This window comes from Mirounga angustirostris, unplaced genomic scaffold (genome assembly GCF_029215605.1).
Source record: "Mirounga angustirostris isolate CCGP_5_RB_7025 unplaced genomic scaffold, mMirAng1.0.hap1 SCAF_7, whole genome shotgun sequence".
Taxonomy (NCBI): Eukaryota; Metazoa; Chordata; class Mammalia; order Carnivora; family Phocidae; genus Mirounga; species Mirounga angustirostris.
In genome coordinates, this window is record NW_026991715.1 from 109071695 (window position 1) to 109092989 (window position 21295).

General features: G+C 43.6%; 1 protein-coding gene across 2 annotated transcripts in view; it reads right to left on the minus strand.

Annotated features, from left to right (window-relative positions):
* Positions 1-21295, minus strand: part of GALNT10 (polypeptide N-acetylgalactosaminyltransferase 10) — a 217749-nt gene that overhangs the window by 71011 nt on the left and 125443 nt on the right. For both annotated transcript variants that reach the window (XM_064596621.1, XM_045902165.3), the window contains exon 4: positions 17638-17804. In XM_064596621.1, coding sequence (XP_064452691.1) covers positions 17638-17804 — 167 coding nt within the window. The remainder of the gene's footprint in view (positions 1-17637; positions 17805-21295) is intronic.

Genomic DNA, 21295 nt, shown 5'->3' on the forward strand with positions numbered 1-21295 from the left:
AGCAGATGCTACTTTGCCCAGCTGGAGCACAGAGAACAGATGAATGAACATCGCAAGAGAGCCTACAGCTAGCTCCTTCTGAGGAGCTCAGCGAACTTGTTAGCCGTAGCTCTGATGTTCTTGAAGCAACTAAGGTATTTGGTATTCAATTACAGTGTGAGAATAGCTGCTAATTACCATCCTCTGCCTAGTTAGGTAAAGAAAAATGTGTTGGTCAGGGAAGCGAAAATAAAAGAAGTCCATCAATCTTAAAAAATAAAGGGAGAGGTGCTTGGGTGGCTTAGTCGGTTAAGTATCCAACTCTTGATTTCGGCTCGGGTCTCAGGGCCGTGAGATGGAGTTCCACGTTGGGCTCTGTGCTGGGCGTGGAGCCTGCTTAAAATGATTCACTCTCTCCCTCCCTCCCTCTCCCTCTGCCCTGCCCACAAGCTCCCTTTCTCTAAAATAAATAAATAAATAAATAAATAAATAAATAAATAAATAAATAAATAAATAAAACAAAACAAAATAAAATAAAATAAAGGGAGGGGGTAGTTAATACCACAGAAATCAGCAAATGTTTAAAATCAGGGTTCCCCACCTTCACTCCACCTGTTGTTACTTTTTAACAGCACATCATTGGCTATTTCCATTGGTTTTGGCTGTTATAAATAACACTACAGTAAACATCCATGTCCAGACATATATTTGCTCATCTTTGATTGTTTCCTCTAGAGGTGGAATTGCTAGATCAAAGGCTATTTTTAGGGAGTTCTGATACACATGCCGTCACCTTATACCCCTGCTAGCAGGGCAGGCTGAGTTTATTGCCCTGTATGGGTTAGGGCGGGTATTTGAGCTGCGGACTGTACAGCCATGATCCTGCACCTGGCCCCTGCCGTGCTGAAGATACAGGGCAAGTCCAGACATTATACACCAAGCACCACCTCCTGCTCTCCTCTCCCTCATCTCCTGCTCTGTGGGGGCCGTACGTCACTGCTGTTTCCCACTTGGCCCTCTGGAGTAGCACTGTCCAAGAGAATTTTCTGTGATGCTCTGTCTCTGTCCTGTCCTACGTGGTAGCCACTCATCATGTGAGGCTACTTAACACATGGAATGTGTCTTGTGTGACGGAGAACCTGAATTTTTAACTTTACTGAGTTTTAACTTAAATTTCAATAGCCACATGTAGCTGGTGGCTACTATATCAGAAAATACAGCTCTAGGGGTTCGGGAAGGACTGTGGTTTATGATTCTTCTGTAACTGATAATCATGGTGATGAGAGATCCTGCATTATTTACACCAGCTCTGAGTTCAAATATTTTGTTCCCACTGACTCATAAACATTGACATTCTGGAATTTCTTAAATGTCTGGAAATACTGATATTTCAGAATTTAAATTACACTCTCTCAGACAACATTTCCCACCTAGAAACTTCTGTCAGATTGTCCCCTTAGGGACTGGGAAATATTGGGCTCCCAGCTCAGAAGAGAAGCAGAGGTCTGTCACTCAAGGGGGATAGTCTCTCAACAATCACTAATGCTATTGCAATATGCCATCTATTGCTGATACACCATCCTGCCTCTGTGCTCTGTGATTTGCTTAAGCTGTTCTCTTAGGCCAGGGAACCCCCTTCACTAGGCAGTGACATCTCCTCTAGGAAGCCCTCCCTGATCATTCCCTTTCAGAATTAAAGGCTGAACCCTCTTTGTGACCACTAAACATGGCTCATGGCTCAGGTGAGAGTCTTGAGTCACCACTTGGGACCTATTTAGCCCCTATTTTATTTATTAAACATTTAATTTATTTATTTGTTTGTTTACTTATTTATTTATCTATTTATTTTACAGAGAGAGAGCAAGAGAGAGAGAGAAAGAGAGCACATGCAAGGGAGGGGCCGAGGGAGAAGGAGAGAAAGAATCCCAAGCAGGCTTCACGCCCAGCATGGAGCCCGAGGTGGGGCTCAATCCCATGACCCTGAGATCATGACCGGAGCCGAAATCAAGAAGCAGGCGCTTAACAAACTGAGCCACCCAGGCGCCCCGAACCCCTATTTCAGATGAAATTTGAATAACTTTAATTCTGGATTTCTTACTCCAAAGCTTATTTGAAATAGCAAATTAGGGGGGGAAAAGGCTCATAGGGACAGAGCCACTGGAGGTGACAAGAAGTAAAAATCATCTAAGAGTCATGCAGTAAGGGAGAAGAGTTAGACAAATGTATAAATACCAAACCTGGGCTTCTGAAAACTGAGACATTGGGTCATCTTGTGCAAGGGCACATACTTTTCCAGACCTCAGTAGTTCTTGAGGGTAGGGCTATAATGAATGAATAACTGATACTCATTAAGAAAACTATAAGGCATCAAAGGCTAACTCTAAACACTGGTGAGGAAAGTCATCCTAAAGTTCTAGGATTTAAAGCTTGACGGGACTTTAGAAGTCATCCATACTCTATAGATGCAGACACTGAAACCCAAAGAGATGATGTAATTTGTTCAAGGTCACAAAGCTATTTACTGGCAGGGCTAGAACCAAAGCTGGTCTACTTGTTCTCATATCAATACCTGGAAAAGTCACTTGATGAACTGTTTTACTCCATGGGATGCCACTGAATTGATGAGGAACTAATAGAGGAAAAAATAATGTATCTTCTTGACCCCATTACACAAAGATATTTTCTCTCGTCACTAATGATAAATACTGGAAAAGGAGATCTCTTCATATGGAGACAGGTGTCAAAAGGAAGAATGAAACAAAAACTGGCATTTTGATCTTTATGATGAACATGGTGTGAATAGCATGACTTGGGGTTGATATAATATTTGAAAGAGCATTCTCTAATTAGGATGATTAATATCCAAATTGGCATTACACATGGGCAATACATTCAGTCTGTAATGAAAATGAAATCCCCCAAACACATGACTGTCCATCACGATGCAAATGGCAGAAGAGAAATAAGTGGCTGATGATACACAAATGATTTCAATGATCTGTGCGTCACCAGCCATTTATTTGGGGGCTTTGGCCATGGAGGAAGAATAACAGGATTGATCTAAGGCAGTTATAAACCACCATTGATAGATACATATCCATCTTCTCACTCTTTGCAGGAGCAGGTATTCAGAACAAGGTGGTTCACGCAGACAGAGAGCTCTTTAAATGATACCTTGCAATTACACTGCAGCCTTCCAGCAGATAATAAACCTTCAATGTCTTGAATAATTTAAAATTTTCCAGCAGCATGAAGGTTGAAAGGAAAGAAAATCACACTCTGCTTTGGAGGGAGAAAAAAAAAAGTCCTCAGCAGATCAACTGTGGGAATTCTGGCAGAAAAATGCCCAGTTTTTCATTTGTTTTCCTGATAGGTGGCTATAATCATCCCAGCCCGACTTGGTCCCTGATTTTCAAAGTCAAAGAGCCAAGAGTGAATGGATCTATAAGAAATAAAATCGGAAAATATAAGGTATTAAATCTTTACGTGTTATCACTACCGTCACAAAGATGGTAATACATAATAGTGTATTATTCTGGATCCAAATAAACTTGAGTTTGGATCCCAACTCCACCACTCATTTGTGGTGTAAACTTGATCTTTCTGATTCTGTTTCATCACCTGTAATATTCAGGACGATAATGCCAATCACAGGATTCAGTGAGATTATGAATTAACAGTTCCTGGCATATATTAAATATTAATAAACAATGGAATTAATTATTAGTTTTATACATTATTATTACTAATAATGATAGTTTAAGTTTTGGGGGTCTTCAAGGTGTAGCTAAAAGGTGTGGATGAAGGAAAAAATAGGGACAGATGAATAGAGTTTCATATCAAGGAACATTATGGTGTCTACGTTAATGCTCATGGTGTGGTTAAGCCATGGTTACTCTGGGCCAGCCACTGCTCTGATCCCTCTACGAGCAACATCTCAATCTCTCTTTATGGAAGTAGCCTAATTTTACTCATTGAGACACACAGAGATTAAATGCTAGTTCAATGTCACCTATTGTCTGACTCTAGAGCAAGGGTCCTTAGAACCCAAGAATTCAAAGTCCAAACTACTTAAGGTTTAAGTTTTGCATTTCATTTTTTAAAAATAATTTGCACAAGCACAATTTTATGCCATTATAAAAACAACAGTATCTTTAGGGGAGCTGATGGTCACAAAAGTTGATCCCTGGTACTGTCAAGGTGGGCTTTTGTAGTTACTGTCATGAGAGCAGATGGCTTCGCGAGAAGACTGAGAATGCTGTTCAGTCCTGTTGCAAGTCTGTACCATATGTGCTGTGTTAGCAGCTAGCTCCAATGTTAAAATGGGGTGAATACTCGACAGCACCGGTTGGGAAATGTATTCAAGGATGAGCTTTGGCGCAAATCTGGCTCACACGGTAAGTCAGTGAAGGGGAAAATAAAAGGACTTGACCAGGGCGTCTATACCTGCTCCTGTAACCTTGCCCTTTCAGCAGGTGCTCCTGAACGGGAGCAGGACTTGCTCACAAACCTGCCCTATGACTGAAGTGCAACTCTCATCTCGGAAATGTGCAGGCTGGCTAGAGATTCCTGAAAGTAGAGCAGAAATTCCCTAAACTCTGAAGTCGTGCTGCCTGCAAACACTAGGCTTCTTACCATCAGCGGAAAGCCTTGATTTCTTCCAGATTTAAAAATAGATTTTGCGTGTGGGTAACTTGCAAATGCCTGAACTTGAGGTTTTTGCCTGTGGAGAGCTCGCTAAGAGATAGGATCCGTGGGAGTGTGGAAGAAATATTTAAAAATAAAGGTTGAAATGTGAATAGAACCAGAGTGTCTGTTCTTGAATGTACTCTACCACCACATTTTTAAGAAATTTATCTTGCAGTGGAAGGAACTTGGGGGTGGAGATACAAACAGGGTCTTCTGTAACCTGGAGGGAGCCGTGGGAAGATCAAGGCAGAAATAAACCCGGTTGACGGATGTTGTAGGGTGGCATGATTTTAATTCAAGATGAGGAAACGCTTTCCCAAGAGCCACCCGGGTCATCGTGACGCAGGACAGACATGGTGCAGGCATGCAGAGGTGGCCATCAGCATTGCTGACCTAGCCTCGCGAGGCAAGACACCTGCAGCAAACCTCGGCAGGTGAGTACGCTGAGCTGAAAGAACCGAAACCCGGGGTATCCTGGCTTGAGCTTTTCTATTTCCAAAGTCATGAACGTGGTTAGAAGTGGGCTCATGTGGAGGAAGCCCATTGGGGGCAAAAATGTTCACGGGTGAGTCTTAAATGTCTCAGGAAAGGGCCAGAAATCCATGTGCCAGAAAAGAAGGCTTTGAAGTCAGGGGCTCCCAGGGTGGAGGAGATGTTGGTCTACCCCAGGAAAGACGGGACCAGTAACAGAAAAGGCAGGGAGCTTTTGACGGAGGACCAGGCAGGGACCCAAGCACATTCTCACATCAAGAGAAATTTTTTTTACTGGATGTTTCGGGAGGAATTTCTTCCATACCTGCTGTACTTGGGAGTTATGAGCTTGGTTGGGGCCCAAACAGGTGATTATGGTAATTTAGAAAGAAAGTACCAAGCCATTTCTGTCACAAGGCCATTCCAGCTTGAAAATAACAGTGCCTCCTTGTATTTATAAGTGCTCAATACTTTCCAAAGCCCCTTCTCATCTATTATCTCATTTGATCCTTACAACAGGGCCAGAGATGTGGGTTGTGGCTCTGCTGCAGGGCTGGGAACGAAAGCTTTCTCCTCTCGGGACTTCAGTCTCCCCACGGTGGTCCTGGGACCACCTGCGTCAGAATCCCCAGAAAGAGGGGCAGAGTGCAGATTCCCAGGGCTCCCCCAACTGAGAACCTGGGTGTCTGCTGGGGTGGGGCCTGGGAATCTGCATGTTAAACATATCTCCCAGGTGATTCTTACACACACCACAGTTTGAGAACACCTGCTCTAGGATTTCATACCTCCTCAGCAGTGAGGTCTTCTCATATGAAACACACACACACTCGGCAATGAAAAAACCCTGAAAAAGTATAAAATTCTGATGACTGGGGAGAAAACAGTCTGGTGTTGGCTGAGTGTATGTGATCATCCAGATAATAACAGCCTCTCGAGGATATAATTAGTGCCCTCGAAATTGGAATATGACTGTTTAATAATTTAAGTGAGATCATCAGGATTAATGAATAGCAGTTGAAATTAAATGTGGGACCATAAATCCACACGGCCTGTTCCAGGCCAGCACTTATGTATGACAAGGCGTCCTGGACAACAGGGGTCTGGCTGAAGCTGAACTTGTCTCTTCCTGCAATGGCCGTGTGTGTTGGCACCTCGGGCAGCCCAGACTACACACATGTTCAAAGAGATCACCATCCCACTACATCACATAGCATCTGTCTGTGATCTATGTTCTGCCATTCCTGGGATCCAGTGTTTCCCAAGTCTAAACATCGTTTCAACACTATCAAACTAGGATGAGATGCTGGTGAAGAATGCGGATCACCACTGATTCAGAATCTCTGTGGGTGGGCCTTGCTAGTCCGCATTTTAACAAGCTCCTCAGTTGACGCTGACACGGAAGAGTTACGAATCACAGCTTGAACCCCAATGGGAACTGGAGGCCACGGGGGACATACTCCAGGTGCGGGCTGTCTGCCTTTGAGGTCACTTTCTCCTTGTCCAGCAGGCTGGTGATTCCTTGGGGTTCTTTCCTTCCATGGAAATCGGCATCCTCTTCAATGTCCTTATTGAGTTTTTAGCTCCTGAGGCTCTTACACGTTTCTGATTTCATCTAAGCCCTAGAACAGGCCTTTAAGGCAGATGCGATAGCTCAGCAACCGCCACCCCATGTTCCAGTTAATAGTAATAACCACCGCCACCACCATCATAGCATCATTAACAAGGACAGTTTACTGAATGCCAACACGTGCTGGGCCCTGCCGAATGCATCGGCTCATGAGATGGGAAAGGACGGGGGTCGAACTGGTTGGGCTCAGCTGGCACCCCAGGCCAACCCCCCTGGATGAATCACCATGGCCACGGGGAAGGGACATCATTGGCCAGGCAGGGCAGAGTCATCCCCACGGCTGGGTGCTATTACCGCCCAGCTGTCCCTGCAGGAGCAGAGGAACAAACTGGGGGCAAAGAGTAGTTCACCAAACGGACTCTGTCCTTCATCGTCCCTCAGCCGGAAGGCAGGAAGGAAACAGGGTTTTGTGTCTACTACGAAGAATATGTAGAGTCCACTCTGCTCAGGAGCAAGGTCTATTTATAGGTCATTTTTATTCACTCACGAGTTCAAGCACTGCTTCTTCGTCTTATGGCAGCAGAGACATGTTTTCTGGGAAAGGTCAGGCCTAGTCTTTTCTCCCACCCGGTTGAAACAAATCTGCTGTCTGTCGTGGCGGGTTCTGGGAAGGTAATGGTTAGTTTGAATTTTACATTAACAGAGGTTGGAATGCAGTTATTATTTAGAATATTCTAGACCAGATATTCTGACAGCATACAGAAAATAAAAACAACCCCTAACAGTTTCTAAGAAGACCGGGCACAAAGCATAGCTTTATAATTCCCCCTATATTCACCCTCACTGCAGATTGTTAGCAATGCCCAATAAATCCCATGCATTAATAAGCACAGGAGTAGAGGACACACAGTTGATGGTGGGAGTTATTGGTTATTTTGAGATTCTTGGATGCTCATAAATAATGTGGGCATCTTTGAAGAGGTCTGCATTTATGAAGCAAACAAATAAAATTAAATTTTTTTTTATTATTCTGGGAAGAATGAGCGCTTTGGTCTTTCAAGAGAAGGAAGTGAGTGTATGTAAGGATCTAGAAAGGTTGGAAAAGGCAGTCTGAATCTGTTAATACTTTACAGGAACTGACATCACTAAGCCACACGAGAGGAAGGGATGTTAATGATGGCCTTCGTACATGCCTATTTCTTTGTTCTAGAGAATGATGCAAAAGTGGCATTTTCAGGAGATTTTTCTATTTGAGATAGTAAATCTAGAAATTGAAGAGAGGGAGGAGAGAAATTAAACTTTCAATGCCCATGAACACTAGATTGACTGTCAGGACTGCAATGCTCTCCTTTCAATTTTTAGAATAAATAAATAACATGTAAGTATGTGGACTGGTTCTTCTTGATCTTCAGAGCTGTCAAGTATTGTCTATTTTTGGCCATGAAAATTGGTTACTTTTTTTTTTTTTTAAAGATTTTATTTATTTATTTGACAGAGACAGAGACAGCGAGAGCAGGAACACAAGCAGGGGGAGTGGGAGAGGGAGAAGCAGGCTTCCTGCTGAGCCGGGAGCCCGATGTGGGACTCAATCTCAGGACCCTGGGATCATGACCTGAGCCGAAGGCAGTCGCTTAACCAACTGAGCCACCCAGGTGCCCGAAAATTGGTTACATTTTAAGTTGCTGATGTTTACAGCTCTGAAGGTGTCTCTGGATTCAACTTAAACCAAAATCGGCTCTGGAGTTGGGGGTTGCCCGATAAAGACGTGATAGAGCCTTTCGGGGGCTGGACGTTCTGCAGGGAAATTGGGAAGAATCCCTGAAGTATCTTTCTGCAGTAGGTTCTTTACAGCTGCCTGTGTGTCAGGCGTCCGGCGGTAGGTTAGAGCTAATGCCTACTTTTTGGCCAATGTGCTTTGTGAACGGGCTAGAACCTGTATTATTTGGGCTGATATTTATAGTGAATGAAAACAGCAGGACCTACAGATTAGACATAAGCATTTCTTTACCTAAAAGCTTTTTGTTGTTTTGGTAAAAGTTGTTTTCCTTAGGAGGTGGGGTAGGGAGAGGAAGAGAATTTCTTGTACTTTGCCTTGTACTTTCTCCTAAACGTGAATTTTCCCTTTAAGTAAATGTTGGCGACTAAGAGGCTTGCTATGAAATCAGATATGGGGTGTTTGAATCACTTACAAGAGTGCCTGGTTCACAGTGTTACATGGGTACCATACCGCATTGTTGTTCTTGCTGGTAGGGCCTGATCCTTGCTGGGATGCAGACAAAGTCAGCCTTTTCGGCTCCCCACCTAACGAGCTAAGTGTGCGAGATGTAAAAAGACTTGGTTGGTTTGAGCCAAATCAAGTTAGGTACTAAGGAACCTCTTCCTTTCATTTCAGCCTCAAATTTCATCTCCCTCAAGACCCTGAGTAAATAACAATTCATGTCAACCCTAAGCCGAGGGTTTTCTGTGGTCCTGCTTCTGGGGGCCTTATTCCAAGGACCTCCAATAATAACCTGCTCTCTTGGGGTTTGCTTCCCCCCATTATGTTTTCAAGGAAACACTAAAACAGTGGAAAGGGTTAGATCTTAGTCCTCACAAGAAAATCAGCAGAATATCAGCAATTTAGCATAGTTGTGCTATACCAAGTTTTTAAAATGTAGAAGGCTCACCCACCTCAATAGAAGCGTCACCTTTCTGAAAATATAATGCAGCTCTTTTCCACTACAGAAATGATTCTTTCCCAAACATCAGAGTTTTTGATGCTTCAGATGCAATCTGAGTGATTTATTTGATTTTTTTTTGCTATCTCAGTAAATCATTTATCCAGTGCTTGATTCACAAAATCCTGTTTTTTTAAGATGCACAAAATATCCCATAAAAATATTGACTCCTGCATCCGTTGTTCCTGACAGATATCCACCAAAAGGTTTATAGATTTCCCTCATTATAAACTAATTGATATTCCATAACAGCTCTAATCTTTTTAGTAGTCCTCTCCTTCGGAGTCCAAGAGAGAAGCATTCCGGATGTCAAAGATATTATAGGAGAAGAGAAACAAGAAGCCTGTGGGTTTTCTTAGTGGTAAGACACCCTAGAGACTGATACTTAAGATGTGGGATTCTTAAGATTACGGAGCCCATCGTGGGGAAGATCAATCCCTCCTTGCAAGTGGGATTACTGACCAGCAGGAGACTAGCTCAGGCCCCTCTTATCCACAGTTTTGCTTTCTCTGGTTTCACCCACCCGCGGTCATCGGTGGTTCCAGAGGCAGGTGACCCTCCTGACATATGGTCAGAAGGTCAACAGTAGCCTAATGCCACGTCACAGTGCCTACGTCATTCACCTCACTTCATCTCATCATGGAGGCATTTTATCATCTCACATCCTAAGAAGAGTGAGTATGGCACAAGAACATATTTTGATTTGAATTTCCCTGATGGCTAATGATGATGAACATTTTTTTTCATGTGTCTGTTAGCCATTTGTATGTCTTCTTTTGAGAACTGTCTGTTCATATCTTCTGCCCATTTTTTGACTTGATTATTTGTTTTTTGGGTGTTGAGTTTGAGAAGTTCTTTACAGATCTTGGTTATCAGCCCTTTGTCTGTAGGGTCATTTGCAAATACCTTCTCCCATTCCATGGGTTGCCTCTTTGTTTTGTTGACTGTTTCCTTTGCTGTGCAGAAGCTTTTTATCTTGATGAAGTCCCAAAAGTTCATTTTTGCTTTTGTTTCCCTTGCCTTTGGATACCACCTTACACCAGTTAGAATGGCAAAAATTGACAAGGCAAGAAACAACAAATGTTGGAGAGGTTGTGGAGAAAGGGGAACCCTCTTACACTGTTGGTGGAAATGCAAGTTGGTACAGCCACTTTGGAAAGCAGTGTGGAAGTTCCTCAAAAATTAAAAAATAGAGCTACCCTATGACCCAGCAATTGCACTCCTGGGTATTTACCCCAAAGACACAGATGTAGTGAAAAGAAGGGCCATATGCACCCTGATGTTCATATGTCTGCAATAGCCAAACTGTGGAAAGAGCCGAGATGCCCTTCAATGGATGAATGGATAAAGAAGATGTGGTCCATATATACAATGGAATATTACTCAGCCATCAGAAAAGATGAATACCCAACTTTTACATCAACATGGATGGTACTGGAGGAGATTATGCTAAGTGAAACAAGTCAAGCAGAGAAAGTCAATTATCATATGGTTTCACTTATTTGTGGAACATAAGGAATAGCATGGAGGACATTAGGAGAAGGAAGGGGAATATGGGGCGGGGGGAATTGGAAGGAGAGATGAACCATGAGAGACTATGGACTCTGAGAAACAGAGGGTTTTAGAGGGGAGGGGGGTGGGGGGATGGGTTAGCCCAGTGATGTGTATTAAGCCGGGCACGTATTGCATGGAGCACTGGGTGTTATACGCAAACAATGAATCATGGAACACTACATCAAAAACTAATGATGTGCCGTATGGTGACTAACATAAGAAAAAAAAAAACCATATTTTGAGAGAGAGACCGCATTCACACATAGCTTTTATTACAGTCTATTGTTATAATTGTTCTATTTTATTATTAGTTGTTAATCTCTATTGTGCATAATTTATAAATTCAACTTTATCAGAGGTTATGTATGTATAGGAAAAACTATGGTAAATAGGGAGTTGGTACTATCTGTGGTTTCAGGCATCCACTGGGGTCCTTGGGACATATCCCCACCCATAAGGGGGGACTCCTAGACTGTACGGGCAGGTAAGCAGTTTAGGCCACTTGCCGCCAATCTCTTTGAGCCTTGGTTTTGTCGTCTGTAAGACGGAACTGCTTCTCCTGCCCTCATACTATAGAGGGAACGGTATTTCACCTCTGGGGTGGTCAGGGGAGGTGATGCTGGGCAGGCCAAAATCCAAACAGTCATTCCGCCTGCACGGCCTGCTTCATCCTTTCCTGCCTGTGGTGCACTCATTGGCATGGGCTCTGCCCTGCCAGGGAGGCTTCCAGTTCCTCAGCCGCTCAGCTTGTCCCGGGGTCAGTTAGTTCAGGAGGAGAGCGGGAGGAACAGATCAATGTTGTGTTCTCTGGATCAGCCTCTCCAACAATACTGCTCATATTCTAGGGTCATCTGACTCCCTTCTCTATTTCACAGTTGCCACAGAGGAGGAGAGATGTGACAGTCAGTTTACAATGACAAGGGGAACGGATTGTAGAAAGTTAAGTAAGAGAAGCCCGGATACAAAGTTAAATACGACCGGATGACCATGACACAAAGTGCAACGTAAAGGCACTAAACGTCGGCTCCCAATATGGAACATGATTTAGCTATTAAAAAACAGATGAGATAGCTCTCTGTCTTTTTGACTTAAGGGATGTCTGTGATATATTAACAGGAGTAAAAAGAGTAATGTGTACAGGATGACCCCATTAAAAGGAAAAAAAAAACATGTAAAGATTAGGGGTAAAGGCTTTAGCATCAGCATGCACGGTTTTAAATCAAAACTCTGCTTCTTTGGGCTAAGTATTTGCCAGCTATTTCCTTAACCTCTCTGTATCTCAGTTTTCTCATCTGTAAAATGGGGATAAAAATATGACCATTTTCAAGTAGAAAAAAGTGGTTTGAGATCATTGAGTCCAGTGGTTTTCACTCCGGGAATGACAGAACCCTCAAGAGTGGCATGGGAATGAATGAGGGAATTCACTTAGCACAAAGTAAGCACTCAGTGAGTACTAGTTCTTGTTACTACATGCTGTTACATGTTAGTATTACTATGCAGGATAATGCACATCAGACTATTAACATTAGTTACCTCAGCTGGAGTGGAGCTAGAGGGGGATTGGGAGGGTATGGAAAAGGAAATGGACATGAAAAGACACTGGACACCAAACAAGACATACAAATGGCAGATTAGCATGTGAAAAGATGCTCAACAGCAAAGGTCATAGGGAAATGCAAATTAGTACAATGAGATACTCCTACACACCTATTAGAAGGGCAAAAATCCAGAACACTGACAAGTCCAAATGCTGACTAGGGTGTGGATCAACAGCAACTCTCATTCATAGCCGGGAATGCAGAATGGTACAGACACTTTGTAAGAAGAGTCTGGCAGTCTCTTACACAACTAAACATACTCTGACTATGTAATCCAGCAATTGTGCTCCTTGGTATTTACCTACGTTAGCCGAAAACATGTCCACACAAAAACCTGTGCATGGATGTTTATAATCGGGTTTATTCATAACTGCCCACACTTGGAAGGAACCAAGATGTCCTTCAGCGGAAGAGTAGATAAATAAACTGTGATACGTCCAGATAATGGAGTATTAGTCTGCACCAAAAGGAAATGAGCTACAAGCCATAAAAAGACAAGGACAAACCTTAAATGCATATTGCTAAGTGAAAGAAGCCAATCTGAAAAGGCTACATAGAGAATGATTCCAGTTATATTAGACATTCTGGAAAAGGCAAAACTATGGAGCCAGCAAGCAGGTCAGTGGCTGCCAGGGGCTAGGGGGAGGGAAGGATGAACAGGCAGAGCACAGAAGAGTTCTAAGGCCGTGAACCGATTCAGTATGATCCCATAATGGTGGATATATGTCCTCATACATTTGTCCAAACCCACAGAATATATAACACCAAGAGTGAACCCCAATATAAAACTATATATTTGGAGTGATAATGATGTGTCAACATAGGTCCTTCGATTGTCACCAATGGACCACTCTGATGCAGGTGCAGAGCACTGAAAGGGCCTGGGGGCTAGCTATGTGTGGGGTGAGGGTGGAGGGGTATATGGGAACTTTCTGCACTTTCAGCTTAACTTTGCAGTGAACCTACAATTGATCTACAAAATACAGTCTATTAAAAAAAAAAAACCCTGAGGGGGCGGAAATCCTAAATGCTAATAGTAATTGCCTGCAGATGATAAGGTTATCAACAGGTCTTTCTGCACCTTCAACGTTTTCTCCTTCGCTCCTAGCCTGGGCTCACGCCGTTCTCTTGGCCTCCGACACTCTTCCCCTCCCATGCCCTGGGGAGTAGTATCTACTTATCCCTTAAGATTGAGTTTAGCTGGAATTTTCTCTGCGATGTCTTCCCTGACCTTGTCTGTGCTCCTCAGAGCCTGGATCTCCACCAATGGGCACACATTCCATGGTCTTACAATTGTCCCTTACCCCGTCTGTCTGCCCTTCAAGATGTGAGTGGTTGGGGGGAAGTCTGTCTTAGTCCTGTTGCATTCCCAGCGCCTCGTACAGCAGGTAGTACAGTCAATTCATGAAATTTGTTGAATATATGAATATGAATTAAATCAGGAGAAGTGTAGAGAAAAACAAAATACGCAGTACAAATCTCAGGGTTAAAGAACTGAAACAGTACGGTGCAAGTGGGGAATGTGGACACCCCAATAGTTGTGGGGGTCCTGGAAGCAGATGGAGGCTGAGAAAGGAACAGACCCATATGCTCAGGGGCAGTGTCAGGAGTGGTATGTTGAAATGCAGATCAGGACAGGGCAAAATGGATGGCCTTGATGGGTCCCCACGACTGGCATGGTATGAGAGTGCAGGTCAGAATTAATAAGCCCATCGTGGAAAGAGGACCTGACTTCGGCTTCATTGGTGAGGGCCTCTCTTGTGTGAGCCAGTGGGTCCAGCAATGTCCATAATCCTCCCAGCACCAATCACTGCCAACAATCCATCAATACCTCTGCAAACACTTGAAACACTTGCTTAAGATTTCCTCCTAGGGAACCATTCCCTGTGCATGTGTTTGTTTGTTCCCTGATGGGGAGTTGAGCTGGGGAGAATACCGTCAATGAGATCATACCATAGCCTTTCCTTTCTGTACCTCATCATTCCAGGGAGTCCATCATCATTCAGGTAAGGACAATAACCCTTTCCATTACTACATATCCTGTTTTTCTGCAACACCAACACTATTTGAAAGTGGGGAAGAGAAGGAGAAAAGGAGTAGAAAAAAACCAAATGAACAAAGGCCTCTCTTGTTTCTTCTAATAAACAATCTCCCATCCGGGCAGTGTAATCTGGAGGCAAGTCTGCTCCCCTATACCCTCATCGCTCTCTCCCACTAGAGCAAAAACACCTCTATGTCCTCCTAATCCTCAAGCAAAGCTCACACATTTGAAGAGCTTTTGGACACCCCTGGAAAACTCTGTAGCGCTCTATTTGCAGGCAAGGCCAGGATTATTCTGGGGTCAGCATCAGCCTCCAGTCTAGTCCCCAGTGCTGCCTGCACAAAGCTGGGGATCTTATTTCAAGCATTCATCTACTCCAATTTTGTCTCCTACCCGAGGTCTCAACCCTTAGCTGAATTACAATTAGTTGCCCTGAGGAGCCTGGAGGAGACTCATTTCAGAGGAAAATGCCTTCTGCTGAGCAACACCAATCTAGCCTGTAGTTAGCATCTGTAAATTTCAACTCTGAGAACTGCCTCTGCTCACATGGCCCAGAGAAATCTTTTATGATGGCCCATATTTGCTGTACTTTGGACAGGCCTCTCCATAGTTCTGAAATTGTTTCTCCCAAATCTCATTTTTAAAACAATCACTGCTAAGCTTTCTTCCAAAGCTGCCTTAAGAATTTCTTCTTGAAACTAGAATAATGATTGCTTTTCTGAAAAATGCAGGTTGTGAAATCTGACAGCTACTGTGCAGGATTGAGGGGCATGACGTAGGAGTTGGGTCTCTGGGTTGCACGCCTGATTCATTGAGAAAAAGGGGCAACAATTAGGGGCCTGAGGTGTCATTCGCATCTGGGAAATGGGATAGTATCTGTTCTCTTCCCTATCTTATTAGGGTCTGGCAATGGCACCACATTGGATCAATATTTTTGCTCTCTGGAGAAACAGATATGCTAGGAAAATGTCATTCTTATGAAATCTGCCTCTTCTTTCTCAAGACTGCCATATTCTTTTATTATTGGGGGGTGGGTGCATCATGTTATTTTTATCACTGAGGAAACTGGGATATTAGAAGTACAAACCATTATAGTCCAGGATTGGATGTTTTTGATGATGAGCTCTTTATAGCAGGAACTCTGCTCTTTAATACAATGGAAAAGTAATTTATTGAGAAGTGTCCTTGGGGACAGAAAAGAGAATTGCACTTCTGCTGATGTTTCTCATAACCAGCTGAGATGAGGAGGGACAGGCTGCCCCAGGAGCCCAGAGACGGGCTTCTCGTCCCTCCTCTGTAACCAGCCAGCTGTGTGCTCTAGTTAAGCCTGTCCACTGCTCCAGGCCTCGGGTTTTCCACCTGTAAAAGGAGCAGGCTAAGTGATATCTGTGATTATCACGCATTTTTAAGCAGTGCAGCTGCTCTTAGTGAATACCTTTTCAGAAACCAAATATAGACCATGCCAGGAGAGGGAGCTGAACACCCGCCAACACCCCCCCCCCCCGCCCCCGCACCGGCGAGGTTTACCCTCTTGCTCACAGTGTTCTGTGAGGCATCCCTGGGCTCTTACTGCTCTGAGATACACACTGGAAGCCAGCAGCCTAGATGGTCTTACAATTCTTTTCTAATTGAGCAGGGAGAAACACTCGTTTCTAATCCAGCAGATGTGTGGTTTATTCTACCTCTGGTGGACTCATGCCCCATGACACTCAGAGAGGGACCCTACCAAGTGGTGTAGGGTCAACCCCCAGGACAGCTGATGCTTCAGAACACAGGTGACAGGGACCTGAGGCTGAGCACAAAACACAGGCTAGCACCGGCCATGGAAGGAACGTCTGTGTCTTCCCCAGCCACGGCTGTCTCAGTGGCTGAAGATGACCCTGCTGCTCATGTGGCTGCGCGCACGCGCGCGCGCGTGTGTGTGTCTGCCACGTATTTCCTTCCTTCCTCTCTCCTTGTTCATTTGTTCACTAAGTCACACACAGTTATGGATCCCCTGCTCTAGACCACGAATGATCTAGTGAGGAGGACTGACAACAAACAGGCCAACCAACAGCCACACAACTACGCAACAACACACGAAGAAGAGTGAGCAGGGCTGGTGGTGCATCTAACGGAAGATGGTGTGAGGAGCCAGACAGGGGAAGAGGCCAGAGGATGTGTGGGCAGAGGGAGCAGCGGGGGAAGATCCTGAGGCAGGATAGAACCTGGCCTGCTCGAGGAGAGAGGGCCCTGCTCTGGTTGGTACCTCGATGGCAAGAGTAGATGAGCACAGCCCTGCCTACCGTGGCCGTCGGGTTCAACCACGGCCGCGAGCCCGCTCAGAGCAGGCAAGCTGTAGCTCAGTCTTCTCAGCAGTAGAATGGTGTGGCAGACACTGGAGAAAGGCTCACTCAACACCTTCTCTAATGCACGTCTCCCTTTCCTACCTCTCTTCAAGAGGCCCCAAATCAAAACACTTCCATTTCTAGCCATCCTGGCAGATAGGGATGCCTGGATGTCAGAGTTCTGGCCAAAAGTCTTTCCTGAATAAGAAGGCAAAATCTTGAAAAAGGGAGGCTTTGTTCTCTTTACCCTTCCTCCTTCTCCCTGTCTGAAAGGCAGACTTCCCAGAGGTACAGCAGCCATTTTGTGACCATGAGGATGAGGAAGCAGGAACAGAGAAGGCTGGTGCTTTGATGATAGCCTGAGGCAGCTGTACCAATCCTGGATCCTATTAGAAATGAATGAATGAATGAGCCCCCTTACTTGTTTGAGCCATTGTTTATCGAGTTTTCTGTTATTTGCAGTTTAGTGCACTTCTACATCGATACAAACAGGATAAAAACAGAATGTACTTCATGGGATGTTGTGAGAACTAAATGAGATACTGTGTATAGGGCCAGGGTCACGGCCAGGCACACAGCAAGCATCAGTAAACAGTGGCCCACCTGTTGGTGCTGCTGAAGAAAACCTGCCACCCTTTTGACCAGTCACTGAATGGAGTGTGGGGGGCAGGAAGCTGGGTGGGGTGGGCCCTACCTCGATCGCTGAAGTCATCAACCAGCACAATCTCGGCGATCAGCTCCGGGGGCGAGCGGTTCAGCACGCTGTGGACGGTGCGGAGGAGGGAGGACCAGCCCTCGTTGTGGAAGGGGATGATGATGCTGGTGTTGGGGAGTGTCTCCAGGTAGCGTTTGCCATTGCAGCTAGGGGAAGACACAGGGGACAGGAGACGATAGGTTCAGCTCTCATCTCGCCAAGAGAACTCCACAAGCACACGGTTTGGCTAACTGCAAATGCCACACCTTTCTAGCCTTCTGGGAACGAGTGAAAGCCAGGGACACCTCAGTCACTTTAGAACCTCCTTCCACTCAGCACCCCGAAGTCCTGTCTCCAATTCCTACACACACAGTGGACAGCCCCTGACTCTGTATAAGAGCAGTTATAAACCCACGACAAGAAGCCCCTGACTCTGTATAAGAGCAGTTATAAACCCATGACAGCAGCCCTGGGGTTGGGTGCCCTCCCTCGCTACAGGAACATGGTTCCCCATCCTCATGATTCCACGTGGAAGACAGCCCTTCAGTAACGCTCTGGCCTCTCTCCTCACCCCTCGCACACTCCTCACCCATGGAGGAGAAACCATTTATGCCCGAGTTTGGAAGAATCAACTGGGCTTCCCTGGCCCAGCCCCCTCCGCTCTCCCTCCCTGGGCTCTACTGGCGGAGGGCACGTTTTCACTTCTGCTCAGTCCCATGGTAAGCTTGGGGGTGGAAGGCCCTGCCCCTGTGGGCCTTTAATATCATTGTAACACCCAAGAGAATTAACATAGTTCCTTAATACCATCAGATATCTAGTTGGTGTTCAAGTTTCCTTGATCTGCTATCTTTTTACAGTTGTTTAAATCAGGATCAAGACCACATGCTGCCTTTAGCTGATGCACCTTCTAAGTCTCTCTTTTCCTTACAATTTGTTTGTTGAAGAAACTGGGTCATTTGAGCTGTCGAATCTCCTACAGGCTGCATTTTGCTGCTTGCATTGCTGTAGTGTCTCTGAATACCTTCCTCTGTCCACCCCTTCTTGGCTCCTGTAAATTGGCAACTAGGTCTAGAGGCTTGGCCTAATTCAGTGAGATATTCTGGCAACCTCTTTATAGTGGTGTGAGCCTCCTATAGGAAACACATACTCTTCAGTGGTCTTTCCTTTTGTGATGTTGGTGGCCACTGATGATCAATGCCTAAATCCTTCAGTTCATCAGGGGTTTTCAAAATGGTGCCCCAAGACATGACACATTCTTGATTGTCAGTTTTCAGAATGACTTGGTTCCGTACCATGTTCCAAAGATGGCCAATTATTTGTTTTCATTATGAACTCATAAATTTTCACATAATCAATGTTTCAGTTCAGTGCAAATATTATTATTCTTATTCGTTCCCAAATAATACCATCTCGAGTCCAAGAGAGTCTTCTCAAGTTGGCTCCTAGCCTTTGGATATGACCACAGAGTATTGATAAAAGATTACAAAAGATTCTCCATGCTTAACTTGTACATTTTCTGCCCTAACCTGGATCAGCCATTCTGCCAAGGAACCCCGGCTCCAGATTATCATCGAGATCTCCATTTGGATACTGCAATACGGGTGCTAAGGGCATTCATTACTCCTGGGTTGGTTATGGTTTCTATGCCTTTACAGTCGTCAGAGCTAGAAATGCTTTATTTTATTTTATTTATTTTTAAAAGATTTTATTTATTTGAGAGAAAGAGAGAGCACAAGAGGGGGGAGGGGCCGGGAGCTAAGCAAACTCCCCGCTAAGCAGGGAGCCCGATATGGGGCTCAATCCCAGGACCCTGAGATCATGACCTGAGCTGAAAGCAGACCCTTAACTGACTGAGCCACCCAGGTGCCCCAGAGCTAGAAATATATTTCAATGCATGCATCATGAGTTCATGCTGAAGTTTAATATTTCATAGATAGGACTACAGAGTTTTACTGAACCTTAATTTTATATTGCATATCCTTTTAATTGAGATATGATTTATATACCGTAAAATTCAACATAAGATGCACCCCTTTAAAGTGTATAATTCAGTAGTTTTTAATATACTCATAAAGTTGTACAACCAACACCACTATCTAATTCCAGAACATTGTCATTGCCCCTAAAATAAACTTCATATCCATTAGTAGTCACTCCCCCTTATCCCTCCCCTCAGTCCTTAGTAACTACTAATTTGCTTTCTGTTTCCATTGGTTTTCCTATCCTGCACATTTTATGTAAATGGAATCATATAATATGTAGCCTTTTCTGTCTGGCTTCTTTCAATGAGTATCTCTTTAAGGTTCATCCATGTTGTAGCATGTATCAGGATTTCATTCTTTTTATGGCTGAATAATATTCCAATGTATGGATATACCATATTTTATCTATGTATTCATCAATTGATTGACATTTGAGTTGTTTCTACCTTTTGGCTATTATGAATAATGCTGGTACAAACATTCATGTTTAAGTTTTTGTGTAGACATGTTTTTAGTTCTCTTGGGTATATATACCAAGGAGTAGAACTGCTGGGGCATATGATAACTCCATATTTAACTCTTTGAAGAACAGCCAAACTGTTTTCCAAAGTGGCAAGAACATTTTACACTCCCACTAGCAACCTATGAGGGTTCCAAATTCCCCACATGTTGACCAACTCTTGTTATCATCCATCCTTTTGATTATAGCCATCCTAGTGGGTGTGAGGTGGTATCTCATTTGGTTTGATTTGCATTTTCCTAATGACTAATAATGTTGAGTATATTTTCAAATACTTAATGGCCATTTGTATATCTTCTCTGGAGAAATGTCTAGTAAATATGGATTTCCCTTTTAGATTGTTCTTACTAATGTATAGAAATGTGATTGATTTTTGTATATTGAACTTGTATCCTGCAACTTGCTGAACTCGCTTATTAGTTCTAATTTTGTGTATGTATGTATTCCTCAGGATTTTCTATATATAAGACAATGTCATGAGCAAATAGAGAGTTTCACTTTTTCCAAGCTAGATGCCTTTTATTTCTTTTTCTTGTCTAATTGCTTTGGCTAGAAACTCCAGTATAATGTTGAATAGAAGTGGCAAGAGCAGACACCCTTATTTTGTTCCTGGTCTTAGAAGGAAACGCTTGCAATCTTTCATCAACAAATATAATGTTAATGTTGGTTGTTCATAGATGTTCTTTATCAACTTGCTGAAGTTCCCTTATATTCCTCCTTTGTTGAATGTTTTTATAATGGAAAAGTGTTGGATTTTGTCAAATGCTTTTTCTGCATCTACTGGAATGATCATATGGGTTTTGTTCCTCTATTCTATTAATAAAGTGTATTATATTGATTGATTTCCATATGTTGAACCAACCTTGCCTTCCTAGGATAAACCCTACTTGGTCATGGTGTATAATCCTTCTTATATATTGCTGAATTTGGTTTGCTAGTATTTTGTTGAGGATTTCTGCATCTACATTCAAAATGGATATTGGTCTATAGTTTTCTTGTGATGTCTTTGTCTGGTTTTATCTATTTTATCTCTTTCGCTAAAAATCTAGGTTCTTAACATTGTTACTTATTTGTTTTTTCCTATAATATATATAATTGCTTCAGAAAAGCAATTCCAATATCATTGCTAACAATCTGATTTTATAAAATTTGAGAT